Raw genomic sequence first — 18,674 nt, 5'->3', positions numbered from 1 at the left:
GGTGGAGAGGTGGGGGTGGGGGGAAGGGGACGCGCTAAATGGGGTTGTATTGTCAACCCTGCTCAGACTCCTTATTGGCAGGCCATGCGGATATTCCAGGTAGGAGGCTAAGACCCCCCTTTTCAGGATGAGTATCCTGCCCCTCTTTGAGGTCCCTTTATCTTTTCTCTCCTACCCTCCTCGGATTCAGGATGTGTTAGGACAGGGGCTGGGCTGTTTGACCAACCTGGTATAGGGTCTAGCACATAGCAGGGGGAGGAGGTAAATAAATATCTTTGATGATGACAGGGGAGACAGCAGGCAAGGCTCAAAGCCTGGCCATGTGAGTCCGAGCTGGGCCCTCGGTCGCTCTGAGGGGCCGATCTGATTCAGAGCAGGAGGTTCTGACTGCGTTTGGCCTCTGCTCTCTGGACAGCCCCTCCCGGAGCAAAGCTCGCCTCAGGGTCTTAAGATGTTGATTGCGGTGGCAGGGAGTTGGAGGATGGGCGGCGGAGGGGGCCGCGGGGGCTCCAGGCCCAAGTTCACGCCTCCCTCCCTCCGTCCCAGGCTCAACGGAAGCGATTATTCCCACCGGCGTCTGGCGGGGCTGGGGGCGGGCCCGCACCCCGAAGAGACACGGGCCTCCCCGCGCCCAACTCTTTGATGGCTCCGCTACCGCCGGCCCCCTCCCTCGGCCCGTGGGCCGGTATAACTGGAGGCGCACTGGGGTCCCGGGAGGCGCACTGGGGTCCCGGAGCGATGGCCGCAGCAGACTCCCAGCAGCTACAGTTCCCGGAGGGCGCCGCGTTCCCCGCGTACCGGTCCGCTCACGCTGGCGGGGCGCTCCTGCCTCTGCCAAGTCCCGCCGCTGCCCTGCTCCCCGCGCCCCCGGCTGGCCCCGGTCCCGGCCCGGAGAGCCGCGCTCCGGTGCCCTTCGCGGGCTTTCTGGGCAGGGGCCCTGGACCCGCCGCGCAGCCACCCGCCGGCCTAGGCTCACCTGCGCCCCCCAACGGCGCGGCCGCCCAGTCGGCGTCGCAGCGCCGCAAGCGCACGTCGTTCAGCCAGGAGCAGCTGCAGCTGCTGGAGCGCGTCTTCCGCCAGACTATGTACCCCGACATCCACCTGCGGGAGCGCCTGGCAGCGCACACCCAGCTACCGGAGTCGAGGATCCAGGTGAGCTGCCCGCCACATTCACAGGTGCTCCCTGTGTGAAAGAGCAGGGAGTCAAAACCAAGATTCTTGGGCTCCGTGGGCCACACACCGGTGACCACTTGGGGGACATTGAGCAAGTTGCTTTCTTTTGAGCTTCAGCGTTCTAGACTGCAATATAGGGATAATATCAGTGCGTGTTGCGTAAGGTGATTGTAAGGCTTAAATGAAATAATTTAGACATGCACTCAATGACATATCTCGTGTTAAGTATAATTAGGGCCCAGGAGGCTAGCAGGTCCCTAGAAAAGGTCAGAAATTAAATTCCCAGCAGGAAAGTGATATGGAAATAATTTTACATTTTTTTTTCCTTATCCAGGAAGGCACAGATGAGGGAAGTGCAGTGGAGTCTCCCTCTGGCTTTGAGTCGGAACTCAGAATGGTAGTTGAGAGAGTGTAGGAATGGCTCACCAAGTTGCCCACTTTGTTGGCAGGTATTGGTCTGGGATTTGGGTTCAAAAGGATGTAGCATTTTGGGACAAAGCCTGAAACATTTGGAACTTCTTGTCAGTTTCAAAAATCGAGTGTAAAATGTTTATTGTCTTAAAACATTTTGATCAGAATCCTGGAGTTGGTAGGAGAAGCCTGCCTGTTTGTTTATTAGTCTGTAACTTGTTGGTCTGTCCAAGTGCAACTTTAAGTATGAGTCTTATTTAACCCTTGAAGAGTGTGGACTTGGGCTGGGGATGTGACTCAAGCGGTAACGTGCTTGCCTGGCATGCGCGGGGCGCTGGGTTTGATACTCAGCATCACATATAAAATAAAGATGTGTGTCCACCGAAAACTGAAAAAATAAATATTAAAAAATTCTCTTTCTCTCTCTTAAAAAATATTTAAAAAAAAAGAGTGTGGACTTGTTTTTTTTTTTTTTTTTTTTAAATCTGTACCTCTGGCTGCTATACAATTGTCAGTTTCAACAGTTGGCAGGGAGGCTTCGGTATTCTTGGGAAATAGCAGAAAAAATGTATGCATTGAGGTGAAGTCTACTGAGCAAAATATTGATGTTATTGAAAAAGGAGTCAGACTTTCAAAAGCTGATTCTAAGTAATTTGAATGCTGATCATCTTTTTAAGTGTAGTAACATTTTTTTCCTAAGAATTTTAAGTGCCTCTATTTCTTTGGCTCCCTTTTCCATTGCAAATGTCCCTATAAAAAGCATAGATAGAACCAGGCATAATTCCAGTTTAGCACTGGGGAATGACAAGGCAGACAAAACCAGTTGCTCTGAACTTCTAACCATCAGATCAAGTGCTTTCTGAAAACCGTAAAGCTCTGGAGCAGGGAGACAAGGATGTTAAACTGGAACTTCTATGAACTATGCACAAGAACTCCAACCCAAAGCCATTTTTTTTTTCCTTCCATCTTCCAGGTATGGTTCCAGAACAGACGTGCCAAGTCACGGCGACAGAGTGGGAAATCCTTTCAACCTTCAGGGAGGCCAGAGCTTTTCCTCCACCACTCTGCTCCTGGGACTGAAACGAAATGTTTGAAGCCCCAGCTGCCTCTTGAGGTAGATGTGAACTGTCTGCCTGATGCCAGCAGGGCTGGAGGGGGCATCTCTGACTCTAGCTCCCAAGGTCAGAATTTTGAAACCTTTTCTCCTCTCTCTGAAGACATTGGTTCAAAGCTGGACTCATGGGAGGAACACATCTTTTCTGCCTTTGGTAATTTTTGAGGATTCTGGAAAAATTAAGGATAAGCTCAGACAGATAAGACTCATGACTGACAGATCCACTCCAGAAAACCGTTTTGTCTGACTTCCATGTTAGGAAAATGTCCTTGTTAACCTTGATGATTTTGACCAGAACCTTCAATGAATCTTCACACATGGCCTGCTCTTCTTTCTCTATAGCTACTTACCTCCCCACCCAGGAATTCTGGCACTCATGTGTACCTGTGTATCTCCAAGTCTGCACATTCAATTTGGTCTGAAAACCTATGCCTTCTTGCCAGGGCTATTGTTATTTTTTGGACTGGTTGTTTAGAAATCATTTTATTTACCAGAACCCCTCAGCTTGCCTCAATTTCCCCTTGACCCTGACAGCTGCCACCTTCTCATGGTCCTTTTCCAAGGCTTATAACCTTAAGCTCACTCTAACCCATCTCCTCTATCCTCATCCTATCACCAAGATTTATTACTTTAAAAAAAATGAGTATTTTATTTTTTAAATTGCTATGTAAAAATTGTATTTATGGCATACAATGATGTTTTGATATATGTATATGTTGTGGAATGGCCAAATAAGCTATTTAACATGTGTTACCGCACATCCTTAACATTTTGGAGTGAAAACACTTAAAATCTACTCTTAGAAGTTTTCAAGAACACAATATATTAACTATAATCATGATATACAATAGATTTTTTTGATACTGGGGATGGAACATAGGTGTTGCCCATGCTAAACAAATGCTCTACCACTAAGCTACATGTCTAACCCTATAATAGATCCATTGAACTAGTCCTTCCTAAATGAAATTTTGTGTCCTTTGACCAAAATCTCCCTAATCACCTCTTTTGTTTTCATTTGGCCTGTCGTCTTCATATCCAATCATTAATGACTCCACATCCAGATTATTTCAAGGGCCTCTAGCTTCTCACTTAGGTAAAATATATAACTCTTTTTAGAAATATGAAGGAACCTCCAATTGCTATCAGATTATTAAGTCTTTTCACTCTCTTTGATAACTGATGTCATAGTTAGCCTACAGGACAGCTATGCAAACCTTCTTCAGGTTATCTGTAATGTGTGCCTCTGTGTCAGTCATTTCTTTTGATTTTGGACTAATACCTTTCTATTTCAAAATATTTGAGACCTACCCTTTCAGAAACCTGACACTGGAATCTGATTTTTGTACCTATTTTTGTGATCGCTCCAACATTACCCTTAGCACTTGTTATTGTATTGCCTATGCAACTTCAGTGGATTATTAAATGCTTTTCACAAATGTCCCAATGGAATTTCTATTTAAATGAACTCTGTCCTTTAGATAGATAGCTCTTAGACTTTCTGAACAATTGCTCAATACATATTAAAATTGCCATGAAAAACATTTCTAAAGAATAAGTTTCTGCAAATATAGCCACTAATTGTTATCATAGGCTACTATGTTGAGAAATTTTAATCTGGTTTAAAAAAAAGTATATTTTTGCTTGTTTCAAGTTTAGTAATATTTAGGAATATTTTGGCTTAGGGAGATTTCTTTTCCAATTTATAATTTTTAGTGTATGTAAATGAGTTTCTAAGTTAGCCCAAGAGCAATAAAAATATTGTATTGAGATTTTGAGGTTTCAGACTCCTTATGGACAAAGTGTCTATGATGTGATGACAGGTAAGGTTTCTCTGTAAATTTGCTTTGTAGAAGGCAGCTCCTGGAAAACCATGGCAAGGGGTCAGAATGTCATGTCTTTATTGTGAGCCTGAGCTTACCTGAACTCTCAATGTCTTAGATTGCCCTTTCAGGGATGTTCAAGTTGTTTGTAATTTTCAGAGTAGCAAATTGGTTGAGTGCCCCTGAGTTCAATCCCTGGTTACCCACCCCCACAAATAACAACAACAACAACAACAACAAAAAAAAAAAAAAAAAACAAGGAGGGGATGGGGATATGGTTCACTGGTAAAGTGCTTCCCTAGCATGAGTGAGGCCCTGGGTTTGAGAACCAGCACTGCAAAACAACAAAACAAAACAAAAATCCAAGGAGCTATGTGGAGTGGCATACACTTGTAAACCCAGCAGCTTCACCAACTCAGCAAGACCCTGTCTCAAAATAAAAAATCAGGACCAGGGATGTAACTCAGTGGTAGAGCACCCCTGGGTTCAATCCCCAGTACTGGGGTATATGTGTCAGGAGAAGAAACCAAGGAAGTTCAGGCTTAGTAGCAAAAGGGACTTCTGAACCTTTTGAAAACTGAAACAAAAAGTGAGGTAATAAATATTAGATTGTATAAGTACTTACTTTGTGCCATGTAGCATGCTCAGGGCCTACCCTGGCAGGGCTGGGAGGTCTCACAGTCACAGAGCATCATATTTAAACCTGTGTCATGGTCAAAAGAGATGGTACCAATACATTCACAAGACTGAAAGATATCTCATAAAACACTTTAAGCTTATGATCCACTAAGAATCTCATTCAAAAATAAAACTTGTGGGCTGGGATTGTGGCGCTTGCCTAGCACGGACGGACCCAGGTTTGATCCTCAACACCACATAAAAATAAAGGCATTGTGTTGTGTCCAACTACACCTAAAAAATAAATATTAAAAAAAATAAATAAAACTTATAACTTATTAATTGTATTACCTTGTGAATATTATATTGTTTACTTAAATGAGCAATTAGGAAAAAAATCTACAAATATTTAAAATCATGGATCCTCTAAGAACATAAGTAGTCTGCACATCTCTCAGGGGCTCTAACTGCTAAATGTGTTGCTAGCGTTATATATTTAATACTCATACATAATGTCTAATATAGGGACTATTCTTCCCATTTTAAAGAACAAGAAACTCAATTTAAGTAGTGGTTCAAAATCACAAGGGCTTGTGAATATCAATGGCCAGGACTCAAACCTAGGATTAATTCAACCCACCATTTAGCTTTTACCATATAATACCTTCCTAACCATTAGTTAGGACTAATAGGTGATAGATTTAAAAACACCTCAAATCATAATTTCTATATGCAAGTTGATGTTGTCTCATCTTTCAAAGTAATCAAAAAAACATTCTCTTACTCTAATAAAAATAATGTTGCTTAGAGCTCTTTGGACACTTGTTTGTTCATTATGCAAATATTTGGTGCTTACAAACAGACACTTTTTTGGGGGCTGGGGTTGTGGTTCAGTGGTAGAGTGCTTGCCTAGCATGCACGAGGCACTGGGTTTGATCCTCAGCACCACATAAGTGTAAAATAACCAACAAAAACTAAGAAATAAATAAATAAAAAAAAAACAGACACTTTTTCAGGAGCTGGAAATAAAATAGTGGGGAAAAAAGAAAACCCTCAGAGAAATAGTCCCTTCTCGTCATGGAGCAAAGAGGCCAGGATGGAGACAAAAGACCACTCCAGGAAATAGAAAACTGCAAATATTACAAATGCTGGAAGGAGAGGTATGCAATCTGGAGACTCTATGACAGATGCTTATTGGGGTCAAGGAAAGCTTCCTTGAGAAAGTGATGCTTAAGGAAAGCTCTGCAGGATGATCAGGAGCAACTGAGGACACAGAACAGAAGCCATGCATATGCAAAGGACAGGACAGAGAAATAGGTCTGGGAGGCAAGATCATGTGTGGCTTAGTCAGTTTTTTTTTTTTTTTAATATTGGGGATTAAACTCAGAGGCACTTAACCAATAAGCCACATCCCCAGCTGGTTTTATATTTTATTTTGAGACAGGGTCTAAGTTGCTTAGGGCCTCGCTGAGTCTGCCTTTAAACTTGCAATCCTCCTGCCTTGGCCTCCCAAGCCACTAAGATTACAGGTATGCACCATTGTGCCTTGCTGCTTTGTCAGTTTTATGAGTTCTGAATTTGTCTTTAAAGTTCTGACTTTAAAGATGTTTATAGAAAGGGAATAACATGACCTGTTCTACATCTTAAGATATCCAAAGAGTGATGATGGAGTGGGCTGTGAGTAATGGTGGTGATAAAGGTGGAGAATAGTTTTGAGAGAGAAAACTTATTAAAAGGTAAATCTCTTTGTAGATTCCTAATGGTAACAAGGGAATATGACTTTAGGAACTAGCTTAATGTAATTCAGAACCACATCTATTTAAGTAAAAACCCTGTATGTGCTTGCTTGTTTGCCCAATCTGACTTTTGATAGCTTTCTATGGACTCCATAAAGGTGTTAAGTGGGGACAGCATTATTCAAATCAGTGTATAGTTGACTCAAAATGACTGCTTTGAGTTGTATCTATTTCTTCTTTCCTAAACAAAAATACAATTCAACTATATTACTAGACACAGTCTCTATTTTCAACATTGAAAGACAAATGGTGCTTAAATATGTGTAAAATGAATTATTATTAAGTGACAAGTGAACCTTAAAGAATATAAAAGAAAAATATAAAAAATACTTCCCAATTCTAGGCAGAAAACATTGAATCAACTTTGACTAGGTCTATACTAGGCCAGTAATTTATTTGCTTAATATTTCCACAGTGATTTACTCACAGATGGAAAAAATCCCTCCCTAAAATAATACTAGATGTAGCCTACTTCAAAGTGGCTTGGTAGAGCCAGGCACAGTGGCAAGTGTCTCTAGACCCAGCTACGCAGGAGGCTAAGACAGGAACATTGCTTGAGCCCAGGAGACACCATGGACAGTATTAGCAAGATCCCTTTTCAAAAGAAGAAAAAGCTGGGAATGGAGCAGGGTACAGTGGTGCTCGCCTGTAATCCCAGCTACTGGGGAGACTGAAATAAGATGATCCCAAGTTCTAATCAATGTTTGGGCAATTTAGCGAGACCCTTTTTCAAAAAATAAAGAGTTGGGGTTGTGGCTCAGTGGTAGAGTACCCTTGGGTTCAAGCCCTAGGACTGAATAAGACAAATAAACAAGTAAAGACTTGATAATTATGCTGTATTGTTTCCCCTACAAACTTAATTCTTCAAGGTTTTAAAATAGAGGGAATACCTATCAATTTGTATTGAATGAGAATGTAGATAATATTAATTTTCATAGATCAATTTATTTAGAATTACAAATATTAAGAATAAAAGATTTATGCATTTCTTAATTAACATAACAGTTTAGCTAAATATAAACTCTGCACTAAAGTTTTGCAATGGCACAATACCAACAAAGAATACAGAAGCATTTTTAAACTATACAAAAATTTCAAATGGAAAATAATCTTCAATTTTATTGTACATTAACATATAAAAAGTCTCATCTTATGAGACCATCTAAAAGAATCAAAACCACATCTACAGCTATGTCTTAAACTCCAAATTTGAAAACAATTTATTATATTTTGACTTTATAATATTCTATATTAAAACAAAGAAAAATTAAAATACATACTTTTTACAAAGTTAACATTTTAGGCAGGGTTTTCCTTAAAAAAGAAAAACAAAAAACAAACAAAACAATCAACCCAAACCAAACCTTTCTTCTGTACTTCACAACATTGATGATTTTGTTTTCTTTATAAAATATTTTTACTTTATAAATTGTGTACTGTTGGATTTTTAACCAGTAATCTGGTTTAAAAGCTGTGCAAAATAAACAAAAATATGAAAATAGTGTGTTATCAGTCTTTTTTTCTCTTTTAATAAATTTCATAACAACAGCACTTTTTGCCCTGAATTGACGGGAAAGACATGCCAAATCCACTTGTTGAAATTTAGCATTTTGCAGTAATGTTTTTTTCCTGCTCCTTCATTTTCTTTCAACAAACAACAAAAGATTCTTTTATAAATTATGATAAATTAAATATTTATTATTATAAAATGATTTATAGAACCATGTCACATTGCAAGTATGTATCACATATACTTGTAAAGTCCATATTTTCCATCTATATTCCAGTGGCTTCCTGAAAACTAGGACTTCCCACACCTTCCGATGTTATCTTTTGAAGACCAAGACGGTGATCAACTAAATCCACTAGAGTGGTAATTTTCCAGATGGAATTTCCACATTGCCACCATTACATACAAAAAGACCATGTTTCTTCATGTTCTCCATTGCAGTAGTTGTCTGCATGTGCTGGGTTGAATTCATGCATATTTTAAAAAATGGTGAACATAGTCTTCCATGAAACTATATTATGTTCAGATATTTTCAGTTTAAAAATACTTGCTAATAAACATACGTAACACAAGCAATGCTACTGCATTTGAATAATAAAAGAAAAATAAATATATGCTGGTCAGCAATGCTGGTTTAAGAAGCAGTACAGTATATTAAAATGACTTATTTGGAGATTAAAATTTCCCTTGTTTTCCAGCAGTTAGGTTATTTGGTGTTGGAAGCCTATATAAAGGAAAAGAACTTCTCAAAAACAATGTCCTATGCAGTTGGAATATTTAAATCCTCAGTCTCTGTTGGTGTTGTTTGCTGCAAAGGCATGTAAGTTTCCCATCTGGCTCAAGCCACTCTGAATATGTGCAACATGGATTTCTACATTATTCTGAAAGCAACTAAAAAAAGAAGAAACATGGTTAAAGATTTCATTTCACAAAATTACAAAAAACAATTTTTAAAAAAGGAAGAGCTGAATATTAGTTAGAAAATAGCTAAGATAACAACTTCACATCTCTTCTTATGCTTTAGCCATAATTCTACTTCAGTGACATTGAAAAGCTATGGGGTAAAGAAGCAAATGAGCAGCAGGACAAACCTCTTCCTGACTGGGGAAGGTCTACTTCTAAGTTGACCTTCACCTAAACCCAAACTAAATATATGTCTCCCAATTCCTTACATAGAAAATCCATGCGAAATTTCTATTCTGTCAACAGTATGGATATAACTGGAAAGTTCTTTAAAATACATCCAAAGGATAAAAATGTAAATGCATACTTCACAATATGCAAAATTCTTAAAATTTGTTCTGAAAATCACTATGAATTTAACATAAAAATGATTAGAGTATGCCTAATGAATTACCTGATATTAGAAGCATCTATTGTACTCTTGATATCATTTAACGAATCTGTAAGTGATTTGAATTCAAAAGAATTCAGGTCTCCTCCCTCTGCTAGACACTAAAGGGAAAAAATTTGAAAATTTAATTGAATTGTAGCTCAAAATAGACATAAAATATTTGATATAATTTATAAATTATGATTTCTTAGCAACAAATTAGCAAAGTTTGCTTAGTGTCAAAATTAAAAAAATCATTTTCTCTGAAATTTACCTTAATTTGTAATAAAATAGCTGTAAGTCTGGAGATCAAGTCTGTCAGATTTTCATTTTCAACACAGGGTTGTCCTGTTGAGGAATTTGCATGCCGAACAATTTCCTGTGCTTCTTCCTCACACCTTCTCCTCATATCTGTTGGCTGATCTGCAGGCTGGAGTCCCTGGTCTGGAGCAAGCTAAATATAGAGAATTGAAACACGCAATATAAATAATGAGGCCATTATTATTTCTCTGTGTTTCAGATTTGGATTTTTCACAAAACTAACATTTATAATTAAGGCAATGTTCAATCTTATCTTTGGAGGCTTTTTCCTCCAACAGTGTTTTTTTTCCCCTAATGTGTTTTGCGTTTTTCATATCTTATAATTTTGATATAATTTTAAAACTTCTAAGTTAAATAAAAAGAAAACTCTTGATAAGTCCTAGCCCAAATTTACTTATTGATTGTTTTACTCCAATTGATTTGCCTTTTGTAGCCTATAATCCTAGTGACTTGGGAGGCTGAGGCAGGAGGATTACAAATTAGAGACCAGTCTAAGCAACTTTTGAGATTACTTCTCAAAATAAAAAATGAAAAGGACTGGGTAAATACTTCAGTGGCAAAGGACCTCTGGGTACAATTCCCAGTAACGAAACCAAAAACAAAAACAAATTATTTGCCATTTGCTTTTTCACTCTGTTTGTATATATTATTTTCCTTCCTAACCATTTGAAAATATGCTATAAACATTGTACTTCTTTACCCCTAAATATAGTACAAAGATATTCTCTTACATACAGAATGTGATGATTACTATCAGGAAATTTAACATTGATATAATACCATTTTCTGATCCAAAGTCCATATTCAAGTTTCATTAATTATCCAGACAATGCTCTATGTGCAGCTATTTTTCTCCTCATAATACACTTGAATGTCATGTTTCTTTTTGTTAGACTAGTTCCTCAGTTGTTCACAACCTAGATATTTTTGAAGTGCACCAGTCAATTAATTATTTTCTGTAATATCCCCCAATGTGGGCTTGTCTGTTTCTTCGTGATTAGACTAAAGTTATACATTTTTAGCAGAAGTATCAAAGCATGATGCCGAATTCTTCTCTTTGTATCATTATTAGAAAGCACCTTACTGGCGATGGCATCTTTGACCACTGTTAAGTGTCTGCCAGATTTCCCCACAGAAAAGAACTTCCCCTTTGTAATTAACTAATAAGTGTTTGTGAAGAGATACTTTGAGGCTATGTAAAGCTATTTGTCATTGAACTTACCTACCAGTTTTAGCACTCATTCACCATTCTTGTCTGTTTAATTATTATTATGATGGCTGCCAAATGGTCTTTGTCTTTTCTTTTCCTTTCTCTCTCCCTTCCTTCCTCCTCTCTCCTTCCCACTCCCCCGCCCCCTTTTTCTTTCTTGGTAGTAGGTCTTACATGCTAGGTAAGTGCTCTATCACTGATCTATGCCCCCAGCTTAAATAGTATTTTCCTTTTTCTTTTCTTCTTTCCCCCTTCACCCCTTTCTCCCTTCCTCTCCCACCCCCACTTTATTTCTTTCTCTATAAGGGACTGAACCCACAGGCGCTTAACCACTAAGCCACATTCCCAGGCTTTTTTATTTTATTTTATTTTATTTTGAGACAAGGTCTTGCTAAGTTGCTGAGGGCCCTGCTAAATTGCTGAGGTTGGCTTTGAACTCCTAATTCTCCTGCCTGAGCCTCTTGACCCACTGGGATTATAGGCCTATGCCACCATGCCCTACCCCAAATGGCATTTTTCTTAATCTTATTATTTCTTCTACATTAGCTGGCATTTTATTATAAATAACTTTCCCTTGAAAATTAATGAGTTAGTTAATTCTGTATGGGTTAATGGATTTTTAAAAAACGTTTATAGATTATAAACTCTTATTGTATTTGCTTATTTTAAAGCTCAGACTATCAAAGTGTCTCAGCTTTGGCCAGCAGGAACTCTGTCAAGCTGGCTTTGTTTAATATATCACCATGATTCTGGGGGTACATTTTACTTACCAGGTTTAATAAGCAGATCCAGGCTAATCTTCCACTTTCTCTGCCCTAGGCCTAGAGCCAGCGTCTTTTTCAAAGATCCCTACTACCTTTTATTGGAGGACAGTATTAGACTAAGGTCTGGGCGTTAGGTGTGTTCTTTACTATTAAGGGTATCATTGCTCCTAGGATCTCTCTGCAGACACAGACACATATACACCTATATTATATAAATAAAATAAGCTATGAGACAGGTGGTGACTCATGCCTGTAATCCCAGCAACTCAGGAGGCTGAGATAGGAAGATTATAAGTTCGAAGCCGGCCTTAGTAACTTTGTGAGACCCGGATTGGGGATGTAGCTCTGGTTTAAAGCACCCTGGGTTCAATCCTTAGTACAGCAAAATAAAAAAAAAAAGTGATATCATCAATTATCTATTCTTTTTTGCCCAACCTTATTTGTTCAATACTGTATTTGTGAGATTCATCCATGGAACTATGTTACAGTTGTGTTCATTCATTCTTATTGCTAGGTAGTACTCCATTGTATAATTACACCACATTTATTGATGGGTATTTGGGTAGTTCCATATTTTTAGTGATAATGAACAGTGATGCTATGATCACTCTACTATATGTCTTTTTGTACATATGTGTTCACATATATTTAGGTTTAGAACTGCTTACTCATAGTATTTTCTGTAATATGTTCTTATTTTAATATTGATATTGTACTTTCACAAGAGCCTATCACCATCAATGAACTTGGATACTATAAAAAGATATGATGATCAATCTATTTCTGCATGTGTCATTAGCTTTGCTATATATTATCTTAAACTGTTTGGTCTATACTTCTTCTTTTTTTTTTTTAATTTATTTTTTATTTTTAAATTTTTTAGTTGTAGATGGACACAGTATCTTTATTTTTACTTGTTTATTTTTATGTGGTGCTGAGGATCAAACCCAGGGCCTCACACATGCGAGGCAAGCACTCTACCACTGAGCTACAATCCCAGCCCTGGTCTACACTTCTTGTGGATAGTTACTAGTCCAGGGGGAAAAAAAAATCTATTTACTAGAACAATATATATTATTATGCACATGATGGACAACAATCAGGAAAATAAAAATAAATGAGTGGCTAAAGAAATGATTGAACTCTACCAAGAGTTTAGTTATAGGTGACCACAGTTCATTCTCTCAGTTCAATCCAAATGGATAGATAATACTACCTTCTGGAAAAATTTTGGGACTTATCTATGAGTTTATTAGAATAAAAAGCCAACCATTTCAGAATCTCACAGTGGTGACTTTACTGGAAAAACAATTTCAAAGAATGCAAATGCAGGAGTATTCTAAGCACATCTCAATAATTTCCTTTAGTAAAAGCTTCCAATCAAACTGTTGAAACACCCTTCTAAATAAAATCATATATGAATGATAAATACAAAAAAACCATTTGATCTACATATCTGAAGTTTAAGAACTCATAGTACTAACATAAAGTTTAAAGGAGGAGGAAATAAAATTGTATACACAGCATGATCATAACTTTCTGGAAAAAAGCAGGTAGTGGTACCAAAAAAAAAAAAAAAAAAAAAAAAAAAATCACACAAACTCAAACCAACCAACAAACAAAAAACTAAGAGGAAATAAACCAAACATAACATGGTCTTTGGAATTAAGGATAATTATTTTCTTTCTGAAACAAAAATTTTTTTTGAGAGCTGTTAACGTTTGTAATTCGGTAACTACAAATTGATAGCTTACTGTGTACAAAGCACTCTTCAACACTGAAGTCAAGAGTAAAAATCTATACCAATTATGGTTCTGCTAAAGGGCCTTATAAAGATATTGACTTAGTTTGGACTTTCTAAATTGTGAAGGTAAGAGTATTAAGCTTTAAACAAAAAAGTGAAGGGAAATTCACACAAATCACCTACCTCATAGCAGTACTGTTGAACTTTATGCAAAACTTTGTTTAGGTCCTTGTTCAGCTGTTCAAGCTCTAGAACAATTGTTGCATATCTCCGCTGAAATTCAATGCCGATGGGCATGGAATAAGATTTCTGAGGAGAAAAAAAAATTAGATCTTGGCAAGGTTTTTATTTAGTAATTCAGTTTCAAATTACCCAAAATATTTGATGTATCCAAAACAAACTAAAGCTTAACAAACTTGTCTGTACTCAAAGTTATAGTTCTTAAGTTTGATAATGGTATGGTTATTAAGGTCCTTGTCCTTGTTCTTTAGGTGTGTCATGATGTCTGACATTTACTTTATGAAAGAAGAGATTTCATATTTATACCGAGAAATTAAATGGAGCAAAATGTTAATTGATGAATTTGCATGTATAATCTTTAGTTTTCAACTTTTTCAAAATATGAAGTTATTAAAAAACTGCATGAATTCCTATGAAGTGTTCTAGTTGTTTAAATTCAATTAATTCTACCTGAAATCAGTCCAATACAGCATAATGGTTAAGGGCATGGGTGCTAGAATCAGATATATTTTCACATTCCAACTCTTTATCAGCTACTAGCTGGGTCTTTAAGCAAGTTCCTAATCTTCCTTTGCCTCAGTTTCCTCATCTGTAAAATGAAAATAATAAAAATTCCTATCTAAAGGGGTTATTGCAAAGATTAAATGAGATAATGTGCCAACACCATGTCTCCCATATATAGAAAATACTTAACACACACATACATTTTAGTTGTGTTGGACACAATACTTTTATTTATTTATATGTGGTGCTGAGGATTGAACCTAGCGCCTCACACGCGCTAGGCGAGCGCTCCACTGCTGAGCTACAACCCCAGCCCAATACATACTTTTTTAAAAAAATATCTTTTAGTTGTTGATGGACCTTTATTTTTATTTATTTATTAATTTATATGTGGCGCTGAGAATCAAACCCAGTGCTTGACACACGCCAGGCAAGCGCTCTACCACTTAGCCCCCAATACATATTTTTTTAAAAAAAAAATTATTACCATCATTTTATGTTTGCTTCCTAAGAACATGTACTTAATGTACTTTAATGCCAATTCCTTTACCCTCTTCACAATACTTCCAATAAATCACTCTCCATTCCATTCTAGCGATACATGATGGCAATGAGACCTCTCTAATCAAAGCTAACCTTCAGGAACCTCTTCAGGATTTTTGAGAAAGCAACTCATCATGTTCTGAGGAAGCAATATTCCTTTTCCCCCGCCTTCTTATGTTAATTACTCTGATATGATCATTATACAATATAAATGTGTCAAAAGATCACATCAGTATTCCATAAACATGAATATCATTATTTTTTGCAGTACTGGGAATTGAAACCAGGAGCACTCAACCATTGAACTATACATTCCCAACCTTTTTAATTTTGAGACAGGGTCTTGCTAAGTTTCTGAGATTGGCTTTGAACTTGTGATCCTTCTGCCTTAGCCTTCTGAGTCACTGGGATTACAGGTGTGTGTGCCACCATGCCTGGTGATCAAGTCTCATCATGAGGATAAGTATATACTTTGGCAGACTCAAGCTAGTTAATAAAAAATAAAAATCATTAGTGGCCCAGTATCAACCTGCATAGAGTGTCAAAAGCTTTTATCCTTAGCTTTTGTGTTCAACATTTTAAAGAATAACTTAAATAAAGACACAGCTGGTGGTGCATGTGGTGGCACGTGCCTTTAATACCAGCGACTCCGGGGGCTGAGGCAGGAGGACTGCAAGTTCAAAGCTAGCCTCAGCAACTTGGCAAGGACCTAAGCAATTTAGCAAGACTTTGTCTCAAAATAAAATATAAAAAAGGGCTGGGGATGTGGCTCAGTGTTTAAGCACCCCTGGGTTCAATTCTAAGTACCAAAATAAATAAACAAAGAAGTTTTTCATATAGACATCAAAATGTACAAAGTTAGGAGAGGGCTAAGATGTTAGAAAACAGAGTGATGTGACTAATGAATCACAAATTCTAAAACTAAAAACACATATTAGCCCATCATCTGGCTATATCTCCAACATCTCAAAATACTTTTGGAGTTCCCTTTTATGATACTGTTCTCAAAGTCTTCAGCCTATCTTCTTAAATATCCTCAATGATGAAAAATTTCTCAACTTTTTAGCTTTTTAAACACCCAAATTATGAAACATTAATATACAAAAAATGTACAAGTATGATCAAACCAATTTTGAAAGAGAAGGGTAAATGCCACCATTTACTTGTTCTTGTATCAAATCAACATAATATTGTCATGGGCAACAAATATATAAATGTTAAAGAATTGTGGCTAGTCCTTAATATATCCTGAATTCACATATGTGTGTTGTATGCTTGGCTTACTTATGCTTGGTTTGGCTTGCACTTGCTTATGCTTATGTGTATATATATGTATGGAAATTTAGTACAAAGTTGGCCTTTCAAATTAATTGAAGAGGATGAACTATTAATAAATTGGGAAAACTAGTGATCTGGGAAAAAGATATCTATCTCATGTCATTCACAAAACTAATTTTAGGATAAACTGAAAGTCTAAATATAAAAAATTATGAACGTATTACAAGATTTAGGAGGATTTTCACAAACAAGAGCTGGAGAAGCCATTTTTAAAATTAATTTCTCATCCTCTTTTATACCTTTAAAAACTTTTTATTGTAGGTATAGATGGACAGTATGCCTTTACTTAATTAATTTAGTTTTATGTGGTGCTGAGGATCAAACCCAGTGCCTCATACATGCTAGGCAAGTGCTCTAACCACTGAGCTACAACCCAGCTCCCAGAAGCTTTTTTTTTTTTTTTTTAATTTTTTAATATTTATTTTTTAATTATCGGCGGACACAACATCTTTGTATGTGGTGCTGAGGATCGAACCCGGGCCACACGCATGCCAGGCGAGCGCGCTACCACTTGAGCCACATCCCCAAGCCCCCCAGAAGCTTTTTTAAACAAGGTACAAAAACCAAAGAACAGTAAAGTGGGAAGACTGATATCTGACAACATCAAAGTTAAAACTTTCTGTCCTACAACATCAGAAACAAAGTTAAAAAGATATAAATGGCCAATTAACATATTAACCACTTTTTAATAGATGTTTAATTCCACTAGTACCTTAGAATTGCAAAATAAAATGACCTATTATTTATTTTCACCTATCAGATTGCTAACATAAGGATCTTTTAATACTAAGATTAAAAAGATTTATATTTACTGATATAGTAGAATGAAAAGCAGAATGTTGTCTAGTATGACATTTATTTTTAAAACAGTTTACCCCCCCAAATCTCCAATCGTATATGTTCTGTACTTAATACATTAAAAAAATGAAAAGAAAAAAAGAAAACACATCAAACTCAATAAGATGGTAATTTTTAGAAGAATACATTCAGATTTTATACATACAATCAAAGTTTATTTATTTGTTTATTTTTGGTACCAGGGATTGAACTCAGGGACACTTGACCACTGAGTCACTTCCCCAACCAACCCTATTTTGTATTTTATTTAGAGACAGGGTCTCATTGAGTTGCTTAGCGCCTCCTTTTTTGCTGAGGCTGGCTTTGAACTAGCAATCCTCCTGTCTCAATCTCCCAAACTGTTGGGATTACAGGCATGTGCCACTGCACCTGGCCAAAGTTAATTTTTAAAAAGGCAAAAATATGATATTGAATTAAGATTACATGAATCAGGTGAAACATATGAACCACAAAACAAGGTATGACCACAAAGTAATGAATGATTTTCTTTCATGGCTTATAAGGTAGACATTTTATAAAGAAATGTTTTGAGGGTACAAGAAGGATATAATAGATTTATCAGTTCATTGTGTAAGAATGTGGATTTAATAAGGTTAGTTCTCTATGGATAGCTATTTAAACCATTTGCAATTGTTTGCTATTACAAACAATGCTTCAATGAACATCTTTGGTATGCACATTTTATACCTATATGTGATTACTTTTTAAAAATATATTGTCAATGAACCTTTAGTTAATTAATTAATTTATTTGTGGTACTGAGAATCGAACCCAGTGCCTCACATATGCTAGGCAAGTGCTCTACCACAGAGCCATAAACCCAGCTCTATATGTGATTACTTTTTGAGAATGATACTCCAGAAGTACAATTTGACTTAATATGGCCATGCTGCCTTCTTCATTAACTTACATTCCTACATACAGTGTTCGAGTCTGCTTACTTCCAAGCACACTCACCAATGCTTCACTTAAAACATTTAGAAAACTGATGGAAGGAACAGAATATTTTGTTTGAAAAGGAACAGAAGATGGAGAGGTGTAAGCTGTCTTCACACATTTTAATAGTTACCACACAGAAAGAAGTCTTACTCTCTAAAACCTAGTTAGTCTGCTATATCCTGTTTTACAGGGTAAGACTAGGATTAAGGTAGGAAAGATACTGATCAAGAATTAGCAGCTCGGGAAGCTGAGGCAGGAGGCTCACAAGTTCAAAGCCAGCCTCAGCAAAAGTGAGGTGCTAAGCAACTCAATAAGACCCTGTCTCTAAATAAAATACAAAATAGGGCTAGAAATGTGGCTCAGCAGTGGAGTGCCCCTGAGTTCAACCCCTGGTAATGATCCCCCTGCCCCTGCCAAACAAAAAAAGAATAATTG

General features: G+C 37.2%; 2 protein-coding genes across 3 annotated transcripts in view; one reads left to right on the top strand and one right to left on the bottom strand.

Moving 5' to 3' along the window:
* The first annotated feature begins 21 nt into the window (after positions 1-21).
* Mixl1 (Mix paired-like homeobox) lies at positions 22-6,531 on the top strand. The gene is made up of 2 exons (XM_015483369.2): positions 22-1,152; positions 2,558-6,531. Exons 1-2 carry the CDS (start codon positions 643-645, stop codon positions 2,861-2,863), a joined length of 816 nt encoding a protein of 271 aa, XP_015338855.2. The 5' UTR covers positions 22-642; the 3' UTR covers positions 2,864-6,531.
* A 1,329-nt stretch (positions 6,532-7,860) lies between these two features.
* Lin9 (lin-9 DREAM MuvB core complex component) overlaps positions 7,861-18,674 on the bottom strand; it is a 55,047-nt gene continuing 44,233 nt past the window's right edge. Inside the window, exons 9-12 of one of the 2 annotated variants that reach the window (XM_015483316.2) lie at positions 14,001-14,126; positions 10,053-10,232; positions 9,803-9,900; positions 7,861-9,336 (exon numbers count right to left, since the gene is read on the bottom strand). In XM_015483316.2, the coding sequence (XP_015338802.2) occupies positions 9,231-9,336; positions 9,803-9,900; positions 10,053-10,232; positions 14,001-14,126 (510 nt within the window). In that variant the 3' untranslated portion in view covers positions 7,861-9,230. The remainder of the gene's footprint in view (positions 9,337-9,802; positions 9,901-10,052; positions 10,233-14,000; positions 14,127-18,674) is intronic. The other variant, XM_048809298.1, reaches the window with a different exon arrangement.

Source organism: Marmota marmota, unplaced genomic scaffold (assembly GCF_001458135.2).
Source record: "Marmota marmota marmota unplaced genomic scaffold, marMar, whole genome shotgun sequence".
Lineage (NCBI taxonomy): Eukaryota > Metazoa > Chordata > Mammalia > Rodentia > Sciuridae > Marmota > Marmota marmota.
This window is presented reverse-complemented; position numbering and strand designations above follow the sequence as displayed.

Coding starts and splice junctions, on each gene's coding strand:
- Mixl1 (XM_015483369.2), top strand. CDS start 643: ATGGCTCCGCTACCGCCGGCCCCCTCCCTCGGCCCGTGGGCCGGTATA. Junction 1,153..2,557: donor TACCGGAGTCGAGGATCCAG/GTGAGCTGCCCG, acceptor TCCATCTTCCAG/GTATGGTTCCAGAACAGACG.